This window comes from Nerophis ophidion, linkage group LG12, assembly GCF_033978795.1.
Source record: "Nerophis ophidion isolate RoL-2023_Sa linkage group LG12, RoL_Noph_v1.0, whole genome shotgun sequence".
NCBI classification, from domain to species: Eukaryota; Metazoa; Chordata; class Actinopteri; order Syngnathiformes; family Syngnathidae; genus Nerophis; species Nerophis ophidion.
This window is the reverse complement of record NC_084622.1, coordinates 29370244-29393825: the sequence shown is the minus strand read 5'-3', so window position 1 is coordinate 29393825 and position 23582 is coordinate 29370244. Positions and strand designations below refer to the sequence as shown.

General features: G+C 40.3%; 1 protein-coding gene across 1 annotated transcript in view; it reads right to left on the bottom strand.

The window, feature by feature from the left end:
* The window catches only part of duox (dual oxidase), a 54778-nt gene that overhangs the window by 14759 nt on the left and 16437 nt on the right, over window positions 1-23582 (bottom strand). The window contains exons 6-28 of the mRNA XM_061917323.1: window positions 23159-23222; window positions 22851-22944; window positions 19460-19547; window positions 18772-18874; window positions 16868-17040; window positions 16622-16797; window positions 15040-15158; window positions 14827-14964; window positions 14645-14758; window positions 14376-14578; window positions 11047-11232; window positions 10695-10920; window positions 9516-9609; window positions 9272-9447; window positions 6161-6230; window positions 5968-6012; window positions 5710-5888; window positions 5407-5637; window positions 5228-5327; window positions 4723-4772; window positions 4523-4650; window positions 4283-4436; window positions 592-824 (exon numbers count right to left, since the gene is read on the bottom strand). Coding sequence (XP_061773307.1) covers window positions 592-824; window positions 4283-4436; window positions 4523-4650; window positions 4723-4772; window positions 5228-5327; window positions 5407-5637; window positions 5710-5888; window positions 5968-6012; window positions 6161-6230; window positions 9272-9447; window positions 9516-9609; window positions 10695-10920; window positions 11047-11232; window positions 14376-14578; window positions 14645-14758; window positions 14827-14964; window positions 15040-15158; window positions 16622-16797; window positions 16868-17040; window positions 18772-18874; window positions 19460-19547; window positions 22851-22944; window positions 23159-23222 — 3144 coding nt within the window. The remainder of the gene's footprint in view (window positions 1-591; window positions 825-4282; window positions 4437-4522; window positions 4651-4722; window positions 4773-5227; window positions 5328-5406; window positions 5638-5709; window positions 5889-5967; window positions 6013-6160; window positions 6231-9271; window positions 9448-9515; window positions 9610-10694; window positions 10921-11046; window positions 11233-14375; window positions 14579-14644; window positions 14759-14826; window positions 14965-15039; window positions 15159-16621; window positions 16798-16867; window positions 17041-18771; window positions 18875-19459; window positions 19548-22850; window positions 22945-23158; window positions 23223-23582) is intronic.

The following is a 23582-nucleotide window of genomic DNA, read 5'->3' as shown; positions in this document are numbered from 1 at the left end:
GCGAACATTGTGATGCGTTTTTGAAATTAATAATCAAAATATGTAAATGTTACATGTGCCTGTTACTACATTACATATATACGTGTGTAAAAAGCTGTTTGGATGTTTTTAAAGCGCTTTACAGGCAGAATAGAGCAACTACTATAGGCTTCATTGCATGCAGACTTTTGATTGCATGTATTTACTATTTAGAATGCAAAATAACTAAACACATGTGTGCTTGTCTTAATTAAGAATTGTGAATAATTTGCAAAATTCCCAAAAAAGTGCAGTTCCACTTTAACTACTTTTTTTGTTATTACCTCTTTATGCTGATTTACTGTTCCGTTATCTGTATTATTTTATTTGTACGTTGATTCGATTCTTTCAAATTGACGTGTTTGCTTCTGCAACCTGTCAACTGCTCATTTGCCCATGCGTGACGGTAACACTTCTTGGTTGGGAACCACTCCACCAGCCCTCAATCAATTTACAGTTTATAAGGACGAGATTAAAAAAATTGGGTTTGGTAGTAAAATTAAAAAACTGTTGCCTACTTTCATTTTATGAAAATCAACCAGCAAAATGTAAAAAGAAACATGTATTTCTTGCCTTTGGATAGGCTCCGAGGTCCAGCAGATTTTCTTCACTGTAGAGCTCCCGCAGCCGGCTGGTCCAGGGCCCCACAGCCCTAATATGAAGGCTGAGGGTCTCCTCATGAGGGGCTGATGTCAACGTGAACGGGTGGTACTCATTTGTGCCCAACATCAGGCATGCAATGCGGACCCACTGTCCGGAACGATACACAAAGCCTTGTGGTCGCTTGAACTCCAGATGAGTTACACCTGTGGGGGGCACGACAGAAAGAAGTGGGACATTCATTATTATGGGCCTGATCAACTAAAGATTTGCATGTATTAAAACACGTGCTCACTTAATAGCGCACGCAAAGCTGATTTATTAAGCTTGTGTCCCTTAAAGAAACAAAATAGAAAGCGCAATCCATTTAGCGTGTCTGTCTTTGTGTATATGCAGAATAGATGCTGATTTTATAAACACTCACAATACTGGGAAGAAGAAATGCAAATATAAATATTTAAAGCACACAAGATAATTCATCAAGACAAAAGTAAATGTTCTGGGGCCGCCGGTTTGCCTCTATATTTATCATCTTTAAAATGGACGCGCGAAATGCTGCGAAGACAGATAGCTGAGAGAGCATATTCCATCTGTCTGTCAGATATATTGTGTATTCAGCAATGACATTTTGTAATTTTATAGCCGCATTTTCTTGGTGCACCACCACAACATTGCAGCGCCTCCCAGAGCGCACAGTCTGTATGCTAAAAATAGGTTCTGTTGTCGAGATCAATATAGCCAAAAAAAGTGTGCTGCATGTCAACATGATGAAACGCCACGATTTGGAACATATGATGCCATTAATGTGGAGGGAAATGAGCATCTCCATGGTGATAGCCAGCATACACTAAAAAACTTAATTGGAATAGGGGCGGTCTGCACCACTTTTGCCCTTATTATTGTTATTTTTAAATATTTGTTTGTTGGATTTTGGACATACATTATCCGCATTAATAATAGAAGGGACATGTAAAGCCAGCAGTGTGGATAGTAACTTAAAGTCCACATTTAACAGACTAATAGGACGATACAAAGTGCACGACAAAGGGTCCTTTAATTTCTCTCCTTTTCAAAAGGAGAGAAATTAAAGCTTGGGTGAGCGTTTGCTGGAGGCGGGCAAGATTCCAACTGTTTGTTGTACATGTCCAATAATAGGGGGTGAGCTTACACCAATATATGTTTTTAAATTTAGGAGGATAGCCATTTGGTGCCAGGGAATTTCTGTTTTCTAGTGATAACACTACAACATTTAATTCTGCAGCGGTAACTGGTCTTTCTACCTCTACCGCAGCAGACTGATCAACTGAGCAGAAGTCCAGATTGGCAAAAAAAAATTATCAAACTCAGGAGTAGAACAATGAGGAGAAGAGAAAATGGAAGCATAGAAATTCTTTAAGATCATCCTTAACCATACCTGAATCAGACGAATCTGCGGAATATAATGGGATGCTGATATCTGGCGTAGTTGATGAGCAATTGCATCATATTTGCATATAAATATAGATTAAAGTAATTTATTTTCAACTAATGTGATGAACGATAAAGAACAAGGAATATTGCCTTCTGGAGGGATTAAAAAAACGCCAGATATCTGAAACAAAAAAATATTCCATACAAGACTACAAAAACAACCATCGCGCCTTTTCTAGCAGTAGGTACCAAAAATGTGGGATTGAGTTAGCAAATAAAGTGCACTAAGGCAGTGGTTCTCAACCTTTTTTCAGTGATGTACCCCCTGTGAAAATTTTTTTAATTCAAGTACCCTAATCAGAGCAAAGCATTCTTGGTTGAAAAAAAGAGATAAAGAAGTAAAATACAGCACTATGTCATCAGTTTAATCAGTTTCTGATTTATTAAATTGTGTAACAGTGCAAAATATTGCTCATTTGTAGTGGTCTATCTTGAAGTATTTGGGAAAAAAAGATATAAAAATAACTAAAAACTTGTTGAAAAATAAACAAGTGATTCAATTATAAATAAAGATGTCTACACATAGAAGAAATCATCAACTTAAAGTGCCCTCTTTGGAGATTGTAATAGAGATCCATCTGGATTCATGAACTAAATTCTAAACATTTCTTTACAAAAAAAGAAATCTTTAACAATATTTATGGAACATGTCCACAAAAAATCTAGCTGTCAACACTGAATATTGCATTGTTGCATTTCTTTTCAGTTTATGAACTTACATTCATATTTTGTTGAAGTGTTATTCAATAAATATATTTATAAAGGATTTTTGAATTGTTGCTATTTTTAGAATATTTTTTAAAAATCTCACGTACCCCATGGCATACCTTCAAGTACCCCCAGGGGTACACGTACCCTCATTTTAGAACCACTGCACTAAGGTATATGTTTAAATAGGATGAAATAAGGTTGTTTAATTACAGCTTACTATCAAAACCTATTCCTTCAATCGAATGTGCAAAAATATATGTCAATATTATCAACAAGACAATACCAAAAAAATACTTAGTAGTCTTCTCGACAGAACACAGTAAGTATACCATCTGAATGAATTAGAACATAATGGATACTTCTGTTATCTGTAGTCTTATAACTCCAAAGTGGCGGTGGCCAGTTTGTATGCTAACATGCTTCCTATAATGAATCCGAGGCAACTCCGATTTTTATGTTTTGGTCGACTAAATCCGCCCCCTGTGTTGAACCATTGAATCTGTGCGTCTGGCCGGAAAGAGAAGACCAAACCTCATGTTGGGACATGGACGTAGACTTTTCTTCACAGCAGGAAAGGTCGCCCGGCTCCGAGCCATGGCTGACTTGAGGTTGAGAAAATGTAAATCCTCTTCCCCATAAAAGATAGCGGCGTAGCTTCAACCACCCTTCGCATAGTTTTGAAATAAGTTTACTGGTACAACGAGCGGTTTGACGAGATTCGTCGTCTTTAGACCTAGCGCAGATGATCCAGTGGGCGCGTTTCAACGTGGGCTTGTTGTCAAGTTTAAGGACCTCCTGCAAGAATTGAGCGGCAAACTCAATCGGACAGAGGCCCTCACAGCCCTCACGAAGGCCCACCACTCGGATGTTACTCAACCTGGAGCGGCTCTGCAGATCATCGCAATTAGCCTGTTGATGCTCGTATGGAGTTCAGTTAAATCGTTTGCATTCGCATTAGCAGCAAACTCCAGGCTAGCGATGGTCCAGCTAGAGGACGAGAGAATGCTCTCGAATAGCTCCATATCTCTATCTCTCCACTGACAACGGATTTAATACTGTGGAGGATGTCCGCTTGCATTTCGTCCATCTTCCAACTTATCCTCTTCAAAAGGGCTTTGACTTTTACATAGTATTCGGATCCGGAGACACAAAAGGCTTGCAGCGGCCTGGCTTGTTGGCTTTCCCTTGGCCAGACACACGCGACAGGTCAGTAAAAAGTATGGTAAAGTTGACGGCTGGAATTACTAAAAGTGTCACATTTCCACTGAGCCCTCGCTAAGCTTGCAGCTGCGTTGCACCAACCACGGTCAACCGGAAGTCTTACCTACGCAGTCTTAATAGCCCACTAATAGTACACACAATTTATGTGCACACACTACTTAACACTTGTTATTTGGACCTTAGAAGTTCAGGCCCTGTATCATTATTAAAACATGTTGTCTTATAATAAAGGACGGGTGAATATAACACAACTTAAGTTTACCTGAAGGCAGCAGCTCTGCTCTAATTACAGGAATTTCAACCTTCTTCCTACTCAGACTGATGAGTTTGTCCAGCAAGAAGAGCAGTGCAGGTGGGATGAGGAAGATGTAGAAACGGGGCTCTTGAAGCAGACCGAAACTGCCATGAATAACTATCTGTTGGATGAAAACATGCCACGATCACAACACTCCTAAAACAGACGGGAACGTGTGGTCTAATTGTCAAGCACAAAAACACTTACCAATATATACACGGCAATGTAAAGGTAATGTGAGATCCAGAATCCTCGAAAACTGATGCGGCGAAAATAACGAGAGGCAAAAATGTACATGAACGACAAAGTGAGGAGAAGGAGGATGCCAGTAATCCCTGTCAAAAGAACAAAAAACATTGCAATGTAACGAAGAATATGCGCTCTGTGACTCCAGAATCTCGTTGTACCTGGAACAGTTTGAAAGAACCACCACGACCACTTGAAAGGAAGTTCAGACCTACAGTGAAGACAGAAAAATGTGTCAGAATGCTGACGGATACTTTCAATTGTCAATTAAAAAGGGAGGGGATCATGCTCTGCTTCACAATGTCACGGTAGTACAAATTGAAATTAATCTTCCATAAACCCCAACTCCTCATTGTCGGCAGCCCTCACGCATACCCAGATCAAGCATTTATTGTATCTTGCTACTCACTTGTGTTGCCAACTGTTTAGACCAGCGGTTCTTTAACTTTTTTCAGAAAGTACCACATCAGAAAAAAACTCGGATAGAGCCCATGAACCACAGTTTGAGAATCACTCATTTAGACAATAATGTCAGTGTGTTATGTCATTTTCAGTGGATAGTAAATCTAAACTGCGATGCAAGTTGTACATAGACTACTCTTAAGTAAATCCACGTAGAAGATTTACTCATGTTCTGTATGTGTCTAGTAAAGTAATGTACATTACCCATTGTTGGTGAAAACCTTAGGGAACAGACAAGACAGGATATTGAGGTCACTGATGGAGAAGATGTAGATGTTGACCACGTGACCCAAGGTGTGAACAACTACAAACAACACATTGTTGTTGTTGGAAACAAGTTGATTTACCGCAGCCTAAAACACAACGGTAAACATCTCGGGTACCTGAGAGGACGACAGCAGTCACAGCCATGAAACGATGTAAGTTGATGGCGGCATCAAAGGGGATGTATCTGTTCAGGAATGTCTCTCTGCACAGCGTGATGAGGTTGCGACACACTGTGAGGAGCATGTAGGGAAACAGGAAGGAGATGGCGGCAGCCGTGCTTCGAGACACGACGATGCCAACTGCTGAAGTCTCAGGGATGCCTGTAGATGTGGCCTGCAAACTGTAGTCTAGAGTGGAGCATTTTTAATCAGTCCACATGGATCAAACATCAAAAAGAAACAGAAGTGATTCATCCTTACAGTAGCATCTCTCAATCGCCACACCACCTGTGATGCCGTACACCACAATGAAGCAGACAATATGGCGGCGGTAGTTCTCAATGAACCGTTTGAACTGTTGGATTTTCTGCTCGACAGGGCTCCTTATGTACTTGGTGCGTTTAGGCTTCACATACACATTTGGAGCATTGAGATCAAACCTGAAATGAGCCAAATCTATTTATTTCTTTTCCACAATCAACAATTTCTAGGTGGGGACTGAAATGAAAATCTGCATACTTTTTCCGTCTGCGTATATCCAGCCTCTCTGTCTTGTCGCTGCTGCTGTAATAAAATAAATCATATGATTATCATTGAATTATACACTCATGGGGCTTTGCCTGTCACTCTGTGACTCAGGTATTGTACAGTGTGTGCAGTTGTATCAAAATAAGTCTTAGTTGGCTTGTTTTTCTTGGCTCCAGCAGCTTACCTACTGGATGGGCAGATAAAGGAAACTCTCTGGTCTCGACTAAGAAATGCATTTCCTTGTTGCTCCACCCCTGTGTGAACATTAACCAGTGTTAGGAAAATTACTTTAAAAAAATAAAGTAATTATTGTGTTACTATTTTTTTTTTACTTTCGTATATATGCTGTATGCAGTTGAGATGTTTCATGAGAGAAGAGTGAAGGAGGTTCACTGTCATTGTTCACTATGATCATAAATCATTTGGTTTCCCTTCATTTCACAGTATAAGGTGGAGCTTATTATAAAATCCAAATTCATTCCACCAATAACGCCGCATATTTCACTGTTTCCTTAGTGAGGTAGAGTCAAACAGAGAGCAGCAGCATCAAGAGAACAAGCCTACAAGATGGACCAGATGGAAGTTTTTCAAGAAAGTTGTCAAGATCTAGTAAATGTGGCTTGCAGTGTGACCCCAACGATGCAGAGAACAGCAGGTAAAACTAGGTTTAATTGCAACAGGAATCAGGGAACAAACACTCGCGCACAAATCAGGCTATCAAGTACAATGATCCAGCCCTGTGTGCAGGGCAGACTGGCATATAAAGAAGCCTGATTTTCAACCTGGAACAGGTGTGCCCAGATAGCCAATCAGGGACAGGTGAAGGAGGCCACGCTCAGGACAGACGTGCAGTGATAGGAAATAGAAACCAAAATAAGAGCAATGAAAAGGAAAATATGCAGAACACAGGAAGTTGATAACAAAACCAAAATAGTCATGAAGAATCATGACATAATGCCCCACCCCAACGGATACCAGACGTTCTATCAGGCCTTAACGTAAACAAAAAATGTCCAAAACCAAGAGAGAGTGGAGGAAGGAATGTTGGAGGGTTGCAAAACTACAACCTCGCCCCAAAGGCCAGCGGGGAAGAGCCAGGTGTAGGCGACGGGTGGAACACCACCACAGCTATGAAGGGGAACACGAGGGAGAGGAAGATAATTGCCAGATGGGGACTTCTACAGCAGGCAAGGAAGGCGAGCGCCAGATGGGCATTTCTTCAGCAAGTGAGGAAGAAAAGGAGAAAGAAATGGGTAGCGGCCTCGCAGGAGAAAGAGCAGGTGATGACCATGCCGTGGGAGAGACAGGCGGTGGCTGCGCCAGGACAGGGCAGTATGGTGTAGGGTTGTCCTATATTTGCCAAAAAATGTGTATCGGTAAGGCATGGGAAAATGCCGATCCAGATCCAGTTTTTTAAAAAATCCGGTCCGACGCACCGATTTAAATAATACATTACACTCTTTTGCTGCTCCCTACGCTCCGTTCCGCAATTTCCAGCACACCTTCAACACATCCACAGGTCTGTGTTCTAACCGTTAAGACGGCTGTGTGAATTAAAAGTTGCGGTAAAAATGTCAGCTGTGTGGGATTATTTTACCCTACAAAACGAAAAAGATGAAGAGGTGGAGTGCAAAACATGCTACAATAAAGTCAAGTGTGGTGGAAAAGTTGTAAAACATTTTAATGACTCTTGAGAGTGAGAGGCTTTTTAGCAATCATCATTGACGAACACAGGAGCAGGCTGACACCTGAGCATCTTGAAGTGCTCATCTTTGTTAGAAAAAATCTCCCCAATATACTTGGACTTCAATTGTTTGCTCCCCCCCTCCGACTGGGGCAAACAATTGAAAGGAGTGTGTAGATAGTATTGATGTTGAGTTTTAGACATTTTATCCCACTCAGGTTGTTTGTGTGTTTTGCTTTTTTTTAATAATGTTTACAGCATTATTTGCACTTTATACTGTTGACTTTTTTTTTATAGTTTACTGATGCCATTTCTGTTTTTCATGTATAATTTTTGGTTATTTTGTGTTTATCCTTGAATACCAACCGTTGTGTATTATTCAAACTCACCTAATTCAGCTGGCTAGTTGTTATCAGGAGTACTAAAATCATTTTCAACATGAATCTGACAACTAAGTAGGTTAAATAACTTTAAACTTTAATACATGCTCAGATAGGCCAGTATCGGCCAGTATCGGTATCGGATCGGAAAAGCAAAAACAATATCGGTATCGGATCAGAAGTGCAAAAACCTGGATCTTTACATCCCTAGTATGGTGTCGGCATCATGGGCGACCTCACCAGAGCAGGAAGGAGTGCTGCTATTGATGCTGCAGATGAGGTCATCCAAGCAAAAAGGCATGGTGCCGGCGTCGTGGACGACCTCACTGGAGCTACAAGTAGCAGTGCCTTCCCAGTTACACAGCTACTCATAGCACCCCATCAAGGGACGGATGACAGACATCTCCAAAGAGTCCAGACGAGGCCCAGGAAACCAGACGAGGCCAGAGAGGCCAGTCAACAGGGATGGGTGGGAGGCAGCTTGAGGAAAAAGCTGGAGAACGCTTCCATGTGGACATCAAGGCCAAAATCTTGTAAAGCCGCAGGGTGAGAGAAATCTCCGTGGGCTCACTCTGGATAATTCTGTCACAATTCTATTTCGCTTGGCTTGCATCATGACCCCAAAGATGCAGAGAACGGCAGGCGGAATGCAGGTATAACTAGGTTTAATTGCAACAGGAAGCAGGGAATGAACACTAATCAAGCCCAGTTTGCAGAGTAGACTGGTACATGAAGAAGTCTGATTGGCAACCAGGTGTTCCCAGATTGCCAATCACATATGACTATCATCAGATATCATGTTACACTAACCATTTAGATGTCTTCAGTTTGTTGTGTAATTGTGATATTGTGCCAAAAAGTTGTGGGCGAAAATATCTTGCAAGGGTCGCAAGCAGCAGGGGAGATTTTCATTATTTGTGTCTATTGTACTCTAGTAATCAGGTTAGAACAATACAGCTCGGTGGCAGCAGTGCTTGATCGAATCAACAGGCTCCCTGTTCTACCCAGTAGATGTAATAAGTACTCAAGAACACATGCGTATAAAGCGAATGAAGGTGAAGAGATGGAGAAATTTGTGACAGGAATGAAAAGAATAAATAAGTTGTCGTTCGTGTTTTATATAAAGAATGTAACTCACACAGCGCATTCTATACAAACAGTTGTTCAATTTAAAAAATGATGTCCCCCAAGGCAACTTTGACAGAAAATAATTGAGAGAGAAAAGATTTACCCTTAACACTGAGCTGGGCAAACTGCAGCTCTTTCGCATGATCCCGCAGGAGGAAATGGAAGTCCTCCCAAGTGATTTCCTCTTTGTTATCAAACCCGGCACCCTGCATCATGGCACTGATACCATCCTCGGTCTGCCGCCTTGACAGTGCACCGTTTGAGATTTCGATGAAGGACCTTTGGCAAATTGACGATAAAACATTACATTACTAAGAAAAAAACAAGTAACCATTTATTTATCAAACCTTAGCATCCTGGCAAATTCTTCTTTTGATAAATAACCACTTCCACTTATGTCATTCATGGAGAACAGCAGTTTTGACTTCTCTTCAGGGGACCCTTAAAAACATTTAGCATGTGTAACAATCGGTCCAGCAGACTATTGCTTCACTTCTCAATGACATGGTACATGACATGGCACTTTGTTCCCTAATTACTGAATGGGTTGTCTTTTTAGAGTAGTGACCAAATAATGTAGATCATTTCTATATATCAGGGGTAGGTAACCTATGGCTCTCGAGCCAGTTGTGGCTCTTTTGATGACTGCATCTGGCTCTCAGATAAACATTAGCTGACATTGCTTAGCATGATAAGTGATGAATAATTCCGCTGGTAATCACAGTTTTGATTGATTGATTGAAACTTTTATTAGTAGATTGCACAGTACAGTACATATTCCGTACAATTGACCACTAAATGGTAACACCCCAATACGTTTTTCAACTTGTTTAAGTCGGGGTCCACGTAAATCAATTCATGGTACGTGTTAAAGTGTTAAAAACAACGTTGAAAATATAAAAAATTCTCATGCATTTTAATCCATCCATCAGTTCTCTACCCCACCAGTTCAAGAGTTCAAATTAAGAAGTATTTGGTTAGTTTCAGAATAACAATGTCATTAAAAAGAATAATAGACATACTATACTCTAAAAATGTTGGTCTTACTTAAAAATGCACGCATTTAGTTGTATTCAGTGTTAAAAAATATTACATGGCTCTCACGGAAATACATTTTGAAATAATTGGCTTTCATGGCTCTCTCAGCCAAAAAGGTTCCCGACCCCTGCTATAGATCATGTGCTGTACATTCACTGGACATCTTATTTTTTTTTATTATTGCTCAGTTGAGAATTATGGACACAGTCACAAATTCAAAGAGGTATTACTTTATGGTTGTAGTTTGCAGTGGTGTTAAACTGCACAACATCATACTGGAATCTTTGTCTAATATTTTTGGGACAAATATGTTAGCATACTGAGCTTTATCTTTATAAGTGTAGAATTATCTGATAAGCAGTCTTGAGCTGAATCACATTAGATTGTGCTTATGTAGTGGCTCATTTCAACAGGAAAAAAGTTATTCATTATTATAACAGTTAAACTTTGTAACGTTTAATTATCAGCTGTGGTGTTATATATTTTACCTTTCATAAAAATGATCATGACATCAAAAAACTCCTGGAAGGACAGGTATCCGTTGCCGTCTTTATCAGCCAGCGTAAACATGGAGTCCACAAACAAAGATCCAGATTTGAGATCCAACGCCTTGGCAAATTCTACAGCTGTCAACTCGCACTGCAGAACCTCTTTGGCTTTCTTGCGAGAAACACCGCTCATGTCCCCGGCATCGCACTTATCTATCTCCAAAACCTGTAATGGGCAAGCGTGTGTCATGAAGAAACACTGTACTATGGGTATGGTTATGAAGGTGCACAGGTTTTATGAGGTAACAACCGAGGATAGGGGTCACAGTGAATATCAACACTTAGCAATTACCTTGGAGAAGGTGTGACGGATGAAGGTTTCCACAATCTGAGCCCTTTGCTCTATGGTTAAGGCCTCCTTCAGGAGCTCCTTCTCGCTCATCTCCTTCAATACAATCTCATGCCTGATGTCCGTCACTTCTTGGTGCAGACACTTCAGGAATGCTGCACGTTTGCCCTCATCATCAAAGAACAACACCTGAGTATAAAATGGGAACTTGAGGTAGTAGTGTAGGATATTCAAAGAGTATTCAAATTACCATAGCGGTTCCAATTATTGCCTATTTTCAATTACGCAGAGATCTTGGGTAAACTTGGGTTACCATGAATTGATTTACGGGGACGCCGACTTAAACAAGCTGAAAAAACCTATTCGGGTGTTACCATTTACTTGTCAATTTTACGGAATATGTACTGTACTGTACAATCTACAACTAAAAGTTTCAATCAATCAATCAAAAATTAATGGGGCAAGATCATAAATAAATAAATGGGTTGCACTTGTATAGCGCTTTTCTACCTTCAAGGTACTCAAAGCGCTTTGACACTACTTCCACATTTACCCATTCACACACACATTCACACACTGATGGAGGGAGCTGCCATGCAAGGCGCTAACCAGCACCCATCAGGAGCAAGGGTGAAGTGTCTTGCTCCGGACACAACGGACATGACGAGGTTGGTACTAGGTGGGAATTGAACCAGGGACCCTCTTCCACCGCGCCACGCCGCCCCCATATCAAAAACATTGATAAAATTAGAGACATGGAATTTACAGTATCATGAGCTGTCTGCATTGAGCAGCTTTGTCTAGCTCTACACGCACTTTAAAACATTGGCTACGCTACTTAATATTCGGGCCAAGCTCATGTGTTACACTTTGGGCCTGATCTACTACAAGTTTGCATGATAGAAAAACCTGCAAACTTGATAGTGCACGCAAAGCTGATCTACTAAATGTGTGCGCAGAGGATTGTTTCTTAATGAGTAAGATAGAGAGCACAGTCTATTGTGTGTGGTGTCTGTCTTTATGTATATGCAGAATATAGTATATGCTGAATATCAGAGCGGCCACAATAGTGATTCCTAGAGCCCAAAAAAAAGTCTGCGGGCTATAGAGCGTTTTCCGTTCGGGCTCCAGTACTCTGGAATGCCCTCCCGGTAACAGTTCGAGATGCTACCTCAGTAGAAGCATTTAAGTCTCACCTTAAAACTCATCTGTATACTCTAGCCTTTAAATAGACCTCCTTTTTAGACCAGTTGATCTGCCGCTTCTTTTCTTTCTCCTATGTCCCCCCCTCCCTTGTGGAGGGGGTCCGGTCCGATGACCATGGATGAAGTACTGGCTGTCCAGAGTCGGGACCCAGGATGGACCGCTCGTCGGGACCCAGGATGGACCGCTCGCCTGTATCGGTTGGGGACATCTCTACGCTGCTGATCCGCTTGAGATGGTTTCCTGTGGACGGGACTCTCGCTGCTGTCTTGGATCCGCTTGAACTGAACTCTCGCGGCTGTGTTGGAGCCACTATGGATTGAACTTTCACAGTATCATGTTGGACCCGCTCGACATCCATTGCTTTCGGTCCCCTAGAGGGGGGGGGGTTGCCCACATCTGAGGTCCTCTCCAAGGTTTCTCATAGTCAGCATTATCACTGGCGTCCCACTGGATGTGAATTCTCCCTGCCCACTGGGTGTGAGTTTTCCTTGCCCTTTTGTGGGTTCTTCCGAGGATGTTGTAGTCGTAATGATTTGTGCAGTCCTTTGAGACATTTGTGATTTGGGGCTATATAAATAAACATTGATTGATTGATTGATTGAATACTGGGACGAGGAAATGCAAATATAATTATTTAGCACACACTTTGTGATTTATCAAGACTTAAATTATTCTGCAGCTGCTATTTTGCGCATATATTTAGCATGTTTGATATGTGCATGCAAACTGGCACGATTGGCATAAATGGCTGTGAAAAAGAAGGTGATCGCGCTGCTAAAACAGACGTTTGAGAGAGAATATTCTCTCTGTATTGTCAACATATTTGTAAAGTCAGAAATTAAAATATTATACTTATTGTCTATTCACCAATGACATTTGTATAGCTGCTGGATGACATAGGGGGCTAATTAAAAACAAATTAAATTGATTTGTTTTGGTGTCTGCTTGTAATTTTATAGGAAAAAACGATAACACATGCATTTTCCTGCATTAGGGGTCGTTCCAGACACACGAACACAACATCGCAGTGCCTCCCTGAGCACAAATTTAGCATGCTAAAAAAAAGGCTCTGTTATCTAGTTTGTGCTTCAGTATAGCTTAGAAAAGAAGATTCATATAATATTTATTTGCAGCATGTCAACAACATGAAAAAACGCCACAGGTTGGATCATTTGATGCCATAAATGTGGAGGGAAATTAGTGTCTCCATGCTGACAACCAGTATACACGCAAAAACCCCTTATAACTAGGTTGGTCTGCACTGCACATGTTATCAATTGCACAGGTGGTCTTAGTACAGGGCTGTCAAACTCATTTTAGCTTAAGGGCCGCATGTAGGAAAATCTATGCATACGCGGGCCGGACTATAAAAATAATGGCATTAAAACTAAAAACTAGAAACAACTTCAGATTGTTTTCTTTGTCTTACTTTGGCCATAAATAGAACAAACACATTATGAAAATATTACAATAAAAATATAGAAAAAAATACCGGCAGTGGTAAAGTTTAGATCCACGAAGGAATGAAGAAAGTGAATGAATGTTTATAACTGAATATAATGACATATGCATAAAAAATTGTTTTCTTTCGTATATTTTTTCAAATTAATTGAGTAACATTTATGACAACCCTTTTCCAAAACACAATATAGAATGTGAGGTATAACAGGATAAAACATACATTTATTATTTGTTTTCGAAATGGTGACAAAAAAATGGGACCCCAAAAATGTACTGTGTGACCCCATTTTTATGACTTGAGGTCCCTGGGACCCCATTTTGAAAATTCCTAGGACCAACAAAACAGCAGCAGTCGGCTGTGGCCTGCGGGTCGGTTCTAATAGTAATCAAATATCCTCCCAGGGGCCACAGATAATTCATTCGCGGGCCGGATTTGGCTGAATTGCTGTTTACAATGAACTAGTCAGCACTAGAATAGAATAGAATAGAATAGAATAGAATAGAAAGTACTTTATTGATCCCTGGGGGAAATTCAGCTATTGATAAACTATTGATCCTGGTTATCCAGTTTGCTGTATTACAACATTTGTTTTGTTGCTGCTGTGTTGTGCAATATACTTATTGATCAACTATTATTTCAGGTGAAAAAAAATCATGCCACTAACCATGTCATACTCTTTTCGCACTTTGAGTAGCAGAGCTTTTTGATGGCGATCATTTGAGAGGAGCACATCAAGGCAGCGCTGCTTGTCCAGATTCAGGAAGCGGAGAGCTGTTCCAGATCTGTCCCGGATCTGCAGACCCCTATTCTCTGTGACCTCCACACTGACATGATTCAATGGTTTTCTATGGCCCTGCCATTCATAGGCTAGACAGCATGCTAAGTATCAAATACAAGACAATTCTCATATATTTATATTTTTAATATGTTTACCAGGAAATCCAGAAGTCGTCTCTTCTGTTCTGACAACAGTTGCCCCTCTTTTTTGGAACTTCCCGTAGCGCGACTTTCGATGATACGCCACCATGCAGGCCACTGAATAACTGACTGTGAGGGCAGAGGCTTTCTGATAAGTGATATCAATACAAACAAGGAATAAAGCATATGATACTGACCGACAGGGAAGAGGAATAGGCTGACAATAAATATCCCAAAGCTAGCTTTGCTTCCATCAAAGTAATTAAGTTTGGTGGCATTAGTGCAGGGACAGAGCATTGATGCGTTCAGCTGAGCAGGTTGAGGACAAGGGTCACCTAAGGACAAAATCATTATCCTTCTCGTGTATTTAATCTTTAATATGTTTTTTATAGATTAAAATCACAGTTTACCACTCTTCCAGAAGAAGACACTGGTTTGTATGTCAGAAGCCTCTCCGCTCGTGACTGCAACAAGGACGTCATGGAAAGTCATGTTGCGGATCCTCTGGATGTCTTCATCTTGGAACAAACTTGGGGGAAACCAAACAATACTCTGATAATGACAATGGCACAGAACTTAAATGCATACTTGTCAACGTTTACATTTTAAAATTTGGGAAATCTAGCAGGAAAATTCTTTTTTTTTCAATGAAGAATAAAAAATACACAAATAAAATGCACACTAAACAGGACTCAAACCCATGTCCCTCGCATCACAACATAGCTTCACTTAATACTACCCCAGCAGGCACAAGACAGGTCCTTACATTGAGCGTCTCAAACGTAATGTTGGAACAACATACTTTTTTACAAAGTTCAATAAATATTGGGTTCCGACATTAATTTGACCGTTGAATTTTGGGAATTTTCCAACCAACATTTTACAACACAAATACAATGTTGAAACATGTTTATTGACAATGTTTATTCAATATCAGGTTGTGACGTTGATTTGACCATTGAAATTTGGTAATTTTCCAACCAACTACACGGATCCAACATTAGAAACCAACATCGTTTCAATTTACAAATACAACTATTTTGCAACGTTATTTCAAAGTCAGTTTTAAATGACATGTATGTATAATCAACGTTGTATCAATGTCTTGTGCCTGCTGGTATGCTATACCCTCTAACAAATAATGCCTTGTTGGCAAAAACATATGCTATAAAACATATAATATCAGGCATCCTAGTGAGAAAACCTATAATGTTGCGTAAATTAAAATAAAACAACAATTATGGGCTCTTTCAGAGCACTTGTGGTCAAAATATTTTTCAAGCTGAATCACATTTCCTCCTCTACTGTATCTTACAGAAAGTCTGTGAAGTGTTTGATACTAGCTGCATGCTCTTCTTTAGGTAAAAATAAGTCTCCTTTTTGAAAGATATTTACACAAAGTTTGGGTTTTTGGCAGAAATTCCTTCGCCATCGTTTTCATGTGCATTCATCACTCTCGCCTTTTAATTTGATTGACCCACGTAACATGAAACTTGCCACACGGCTGTCACAAGTGAGTTGCCTTGAGTGATGTCGAGTATTGCAGAGACTTGAGTTGAGCAGACACAATTGTTATAATAGTGGCGATACTGGTGAGGGTTTATTTTAAATAAATGATAAATGGGTTGTACTTGTATAGCGCTTTTCTACCTTCAAGGTACTCAAAGCGCTTTGACACTACTTCCACATTTACCCATTCACACACACATTCACACACTGATGGAGGGAGCTGCCATGCAAGGCGCCAACCAGCACCCATCAGGAGAAAGGGTGAAGTGTCTTGCTCAGGACACAACGGATGTGACGAGGTTGGTACTAGGTGGGATTTGAACCAGGGCCCTTCGGGTTGCGCACGGCCACTCTCCCACTGCGCCACACCGTCCCGTTTTTAATGGATAAAAAAAAGAATCGGGAAAATGCCGGAAAATAAGGAGGAAAAAAAAGGATTTCCCAGATAAAACGGATTAATGGAAATAGGCAGAAGGAGCTTACCCATTCTGTTTGTTCTCAAACCAGAAGCGGTCACCATTTCTAATGCGTTCAAACTGATCCAAAATGATGGTCGAAAAAACTGGACCTGGGACTCCGACAGATTCCAGCAGTCCTCCGGGAAAGAGCTCCAGCTTGGAGATATCGCCGTCATACAGTCGTGCAACTTCACGGAGCAACTGTTGAGGTGCAATTTTGTTTAGACTTGTTTTGTGTTGTTTTTTTGTCCAATAATCATTTGGCTTAAACCTGTGGGTTGGTCCTGTTGAGCTCCGGATTTATGTCATCAAACGTTTTTACAGGTGGCAGATTCAGTGCTTGTCTAACTTCAGTGTAGCTGCCAAGACCAAAGTCTCTTCCTCTCTGGACAGTCAATGCCACCAGATCTGTGCGAGTGAACTTCATCGGACCGTACATGTAGTCTGTCGGGGTTTAGATCAGATGATGAACAATTTCTCACTTGCAATGTGCTTCTGGTACTATATCGACATGTGGAGAAAGATTAATTAATTGATTGTTAATGTTTTAGCTGAATTACTACTATGTGGTAACCAGCAGAGGCACTATTGAATCACTAGTTTATGTCGACAAATGTGATGTCAGCTATGGAAAGTTGATTTTCATCCCAGCCGATCTCTACTGTGGAACAACTCCTGCATCCAGCATTATTCTGCTTGGTGTGATAATTACATGAAAGTAAGAGTCTAGAACATAGGTCTTCTCTGCAGAGGTACTGCAGGAGATCGTCAAATCATTGGTTGATTGCACTCCGTACATTTCTTTATATTTCCTGTGCAATTTTTCCACAAATGTATATGTCTGTAAATACACATTAACACACTGTTTTGTAGTTGCAGAGAATATGAACACAATAACATGGTGTCTTTAAGACATTTCTATTTAAAGGCCTACTGAAATCCACTACTACCGACCACGCAGTCTGATAGTTTATATATCAATGATGAAATATTAACGATGCAACACATGCCAATACGGCCTTTTTAGTTTACTAAATTGCAATTTTATATTTCCCGCGAAGTGTCCTGTTGAAAACGTCGTGGTATAATGACGCGTGTGTTTGACGTCACCGGTTGTAGCGGACATTTTTTTCCGGCCCGCTCCAAGCTATAAGTAGTCTGCTTTAATCGCATAATTACACAGTATTCTTAACATCTGTGTTGCTGAATCTTTTGCAATTTGTTCAATTAATAATGGAGAAGTCAAAGTAGAAAGATGGAGGTGGGAAGCGGTGTATTGAAGCTGCCTTTAGCAACACAAACACAGCCGGTGTTTCCTTGTTTAAAATTCTTGAAGGTGAAGCTTTACTATGGAACAGAGCGGTCAAGCGAACATGTCAACCGGCAGGTTTCGGTGTGAAAATGGTGGTAAGAAGTCGGCTCTTACCGTAGTTATGAGCGGAGCTTGCGTCCTTCTGCAGCTGCGTGGCTTGTCTCTGAGACACTGGCAGTCACCACACCCGTGGCCACGCCCCTCCGACTTTCAGGTACCATATAATCTCACTAAAACACTAGTAACACAATAAGCAGATAAGGGATTTTCCAGATTTATCCTAGTAAATGTGTCTAATAACATTTGAATCGTTCCCACTGCCCTCGCCTTTTTTTTCCTAGTCCTTTACTCTCACTATCCTCATCCACAAATCTTTCATCCTCGCTCAAATTAATGGGCAAATTGTCGCTTTCTCGGTCCTAATCGCTCTAGCTGCTGGTGGCTATGATTGTAAACAATGTGAGGATGTGAGGAGCTCTACAACCAGTGACGTCACGAGCACATCGTCTGCTACTTCCGGTAAAGGCAAGGCTTTTTTATTAGCGACCAAAAGTTGCGAACTTTATCGTCGATATTCTCTACTAAATCTTCTCAGCAAAAATATGGCGATATCGCGAAATGATCAAGCATAACACATAGAATGGACCTGCTATCCCCGTTTAAATAAGAAAATCTCATTTCAGTAGGCCTTTAAAACACAATTTTATACAGCCTAAGTACGGGGTCCCCACTCAGTCAGTTAGGGGAGTCCTTGGCCTGGAAAATGTTGAAGACCTCTGGTCTAGAATATTCAGCAGGTGTTAATTTTTTCCATAGTGGCTTAAGGAAAAGCACACGGTGGAGTCTTAAAAGCTATATATCACCTCTTAGGTCCTCCACAACAATTTGGTCAACTTTCTCCGCAATCTGAGAGGTCATGCCCATGACCAGGTCATCCACTTCCTCACCTTTCTTCACGTTGACCTCCTGACAACAAAACCGCTAAATTTAGTGTGCAGAGTGGATACATTTGAAGTACACTTCTGTCTGTACAATAGAAAAGAGTGTCCCTAGGACTACTATCATACAGATAACTATAGCCATACAATATTTGGATGCTTACTTTCCATACTACCTTGCAGTAGTGTAGAATGGCGCTGCATTACACTCAGTGCGGTTTCAAACATTTGGAGTATACATTTTAGCGTCAGTGGTATGACGGCATGATTACTTTCTGGAACAATAACAATATTGCTCTAATGCAGGGGTTCTTAACCGTATTTCACCAAGTACACTTGGCTCCCCAAGTACCACCAGAATAACCAACATTAAAATACAGTAACCTAGTAGGCCTAAGTGCTCATTAAAAAAGTAATATTTAACAACATTTGAAATGTATTACTTTTGGCCACTGTAACATTACACACAATGCACAAACATAATCAACAATGATACTCCGTACAATAAATATTTAAAGACTTCTTTGGCGTACCACTAGACGGAGCCTGCTTACCACTAATGTTACACATACCACAGATTGAGAATCACGGCTCTATTGGGATTTTTACGCACCTGACGTTTCCAAAAGCTGTTGCATAGACGTAAGGCTGGCGACAATTTCCCATCAGTGTTGATGTCCCGAAAATGGCACGTTCTGTTTCTGTATAGAACAGCGAGCGGATCATTGCTATAATATTTATCATAACAACAGCTGTATGAAAAGCATGATCAGCACAACAATGCATGACATAGTGGCAAGTCTCTAGCAATTTCTCCCTTTTGCTTGTGTGGACTTTCAAACCAAATATTATTCATAACATGAAGCATGTATGTTAAAGTGAATTTAGATTAGTTAAATTAGTATCTTTTGCAGTAAATTACTAAGGAAATGAGTCAAAAGCTTGTAAGTTGTATTAAAATTAGTGCTGTTGACTTATTATGTTTTTAATCATACTTTTGAATTTGGATCAAATATGATTGATCACATTTAATCAGAAGTTGAATTAACTTTAAAAAGAGCTCAATATTTTAACAAAATGCTATTTTATTGTAAGAATGTCATACAGGACCATTGTAAAATGTTTACTTGTCATCTATTTACACAAACTTTGGTAAAGGATGTATCTAAAGTCCCATCTCGGTGTATATTTAAGTGAAATCTGCTCAGCTTTGTCCTGGCATATGCATTAACCTGATCACTGACCACATAACTAGCACCGCCTTTCAGGTAACCATCCATGGTTAAGGTAAAGGAGCATGTATGGTCTAAATAAATTATTTGATTGATCTGCAGTTATACATGAATAATGCAACATAGGGCAGCACGGTGGCAGAGGGGTTAGTGTGTCCGCCTCACAATACGAAGGTCCTGAGTAGTCCTGGGTTTAATCCCGGGCTCGGGATTTTTCTGTGTGGAGTTTGCATGTTCTCCCCGTGACTGCGTGGGTTCCCTCCGGGTACTCCGGCTTCCTCCCACTTCCAAAGACATGCACCTGGGGCAACACTAAATTGGCCCTAGTGTGTGAATGTGAGTGTGAATGTTGTCTGTCTATCTGTGTTGGCCCTGCGATGAGGTGACGACTTGTCCAGGGTGTACACTGCTTTCCGCCTGGTTGTAGCTGAGATAGGCTCCAGCGCCCCACGCCACCAAAAAAGGGAATAAGCGGTAGAAAATGGATGGATAATGGAACATATTTTAATTAATCCCATGAGTCAACTCCTTATTTTTGACAGCCCTAAATTAAAATACATTCATTCAAAGTATTCTTATTTTTCCTCCTACATTCCAAAAATATGCATGTTAGCTTGATTGAAGACTGTGAATTGCCCATGGGTGAATGTGAGTGTGAATGTTTGTTTGCCTATAAGTCTCTGTGATTGGCTGGCGACCAGTCAAGAGTATAGCCCGCATCTCGCCTCAAGTCAGCTGGATAAGCCCCAGCTTTCCGCCAACCCTAGTGTAGGTAAGCGGTATAGAAAATGGATGGATGGATTGATATTTGTATTTTAATGTTCATTATTTACTATTTCGAAACTGATCTAATTTTGCCTCATTCCAAAAGATTCTGGAAATTTCAAGCATAGAGCCTTCTAAAGAACGTTACATGTAAACATAGGCTATGCATAAACATGCAAAAATTTTAAAATAATGAACAAAATAGAAATACAATATAATGTTTTGACACTTTCTTGTACAAACCCCGTTTCAATATGAAGTTGGGAAATTGTGTTAGATGTAAATATAAACAGAATACAGTGATTTGCAAATAATTTTCAACCCATATTCAGTTGAATGCGCTACAAAGACAACATATTTGATGTTCAAACTGATAAACTTTTTTTTTTTTTGCAAATAATCATTAACTTTAGAATTTTATGCCAGCAACACGTGACAAAGAAGTTGGGAAAGGTGGCAATACATACTGATAAAGTTGAGGAATGCTCATCAAACACTTATTTGGAACATCCCACAGGTGTGCAGGCTAATTGGAAAGAGGTTCGGTGCCATTATTGGGTATAAAAAAAGCTTCCCAAAAAATGCTCAGTTTTTCACAAGAAAGGATGGGCGAAGTACACCCCTTTGTCCACAACTGCATGAGCAAATAGTCGAACAGTTTAAGAACAGCGTTTCTCTAAGTGCAATTGCAAGAAATTTAGGGATTTCAACATCTATGGTCGATAATATCATCAACAGGTTCAGAGAATCTGGAGAAATCACTCGCATGGCCGGAAACCAACATTGAATGACCGTGACCTCAGATCAAAAACAGACATCAATCTCTAAAGGATATCCCAACATGGGCTCAGGAACACTTGAGAAAACTACTGTCACTAAATACAGTTTGTCGCTACATCTGTAAGTGCAAGTTAAAGCTCTACTATGCAAAGCGAAAGGCATTTATCAACAACATCCAGAAATGCCTCCGGCTTTTCTGGGCCCGAGATCATCTAAAATGGACTGATGCAAAGTGGATACGTTTTCTGTGGTCTGACGAGTCCACATTTCAAATTGTTTTTGGAAATATTCGACATCGTGTCATCCGGACCAAAGAGGAAGCGAACCATCCAGATTGTTATCGACTCAAAGTTAAAAAGCCAGCATCTGTGATGGTATGGGGGTGCATTAGTGCCCAAGGCATGGGTAACTTACACATCTGTGAAGGCACCATTAATGCTGAAAGGTATATACAGGTTTTGGAGCAACATATGCTGCCATCTAAGCGCCGTCTTGTTCATGGACGCACCTGCTTATTTCAGCAAGACAATGCCAAGCCACATTCAGCTCATGTTACAACAGCGTGGCTTCGTAAAAAAAAGAGTGTGGGTACTTTCCTGGCCCGCCTGTAGTCCAGACCTGTCTCCCATCGAAAATGTGTGGCGTATTATGAAGCGTAAAATACGACAGCGGAGACCCCGGAATGTTGAACGACTGAAGCTCTACATAAAACAAGAATGGGAAAGAATTCCACTTTCAAAGCTTCAACAATTAAGTTTCCTCAGTTCCCAAACGTTTATTGAGTGTTGTTAAAAGAAAAGGTGATGTAACACAGTGGTGAACATGTCCTTTCCCAACTACTTTGGCACGTGTTGCAGCCATGAAATTCTAAGTTAAATATTAATTGCTAAAAAAATAATAAAGTTTATGAGTTTGAACATCAAATATCTTGTCTTTGTAGTGCATTCAATTGAATATGGGTTGAAAAGGATCTGCAAATCATTGTATTCCGTTTATATTTACATCGAACACAATTTCCCAACTCACATAGAAACGGGGTTTGTATCATTTCTAGCTAGAATAAAACAAATATACCAAATAAAATCTCAGAACTTGTCCAAGACATGAATAATTGTGCTTAATTGTGTATTAGATTAATTTAAAACATAACTGTGTTTAAGTGTGAATGATTGTCTCTGTGTCAGTCTTGTGATTGACAGGCGATCAATACAAATCACAACAAAATACCTCATATAAACACCAGGTGGAGCCATAGTGATGCTTAATCTCATAGCAGTCTGAAACTCCGAGGAGATTGCAGGATCAACAAAATTCTGATAACCTACAGAAAAAACAGTACATCCAGGAGACTGAGGGTGAGAACAATAGCATCTCTATTTTAAATAGTATATAAGTAATATAACATTGAATTAAAACAAATGCACTGCTGTGGAAAGTGTGAGTTCTCATTCAAACAACTTTACTGAAACAACATATAATCAACATTTGTCAACTACAGCTGCTTGTGTGCACATGTTCTTGGTACTGGTTCTCACCTGGGTAGGGGGGAAGAGATCTGTCTCCCAGGAATGCTGGCAGCCATTCGTAAAGAGCAATGTTCTGTTTGGGGGGGATATATCATGGTTGTAATATTGCACTTGATTTATAGATTATTTGAATTGCAAATGGTAAAAAAAAATATGAATAATCTTATAGAATATAATTTTATGTAAATATTCTTATACTCTAGGACAGGGGTGGGCAAACTATGGCCCAACAGCCACATCCAGCCCGTGGGTCCCTTTAATCTGACTGAACTGATGTTCTGATATGATGTTAAAGACAGATGTATTATGTTTACAATAGATCATGTTTCAGAAGCCTACTCGTAGTTCCAATAGTGTGAGGCTTGTGTGGCATTGTAATGCCGGATTGGTTCTTCCAGGGATGCGTCGAAGCAGAACACAGCGTGAGGTAAGA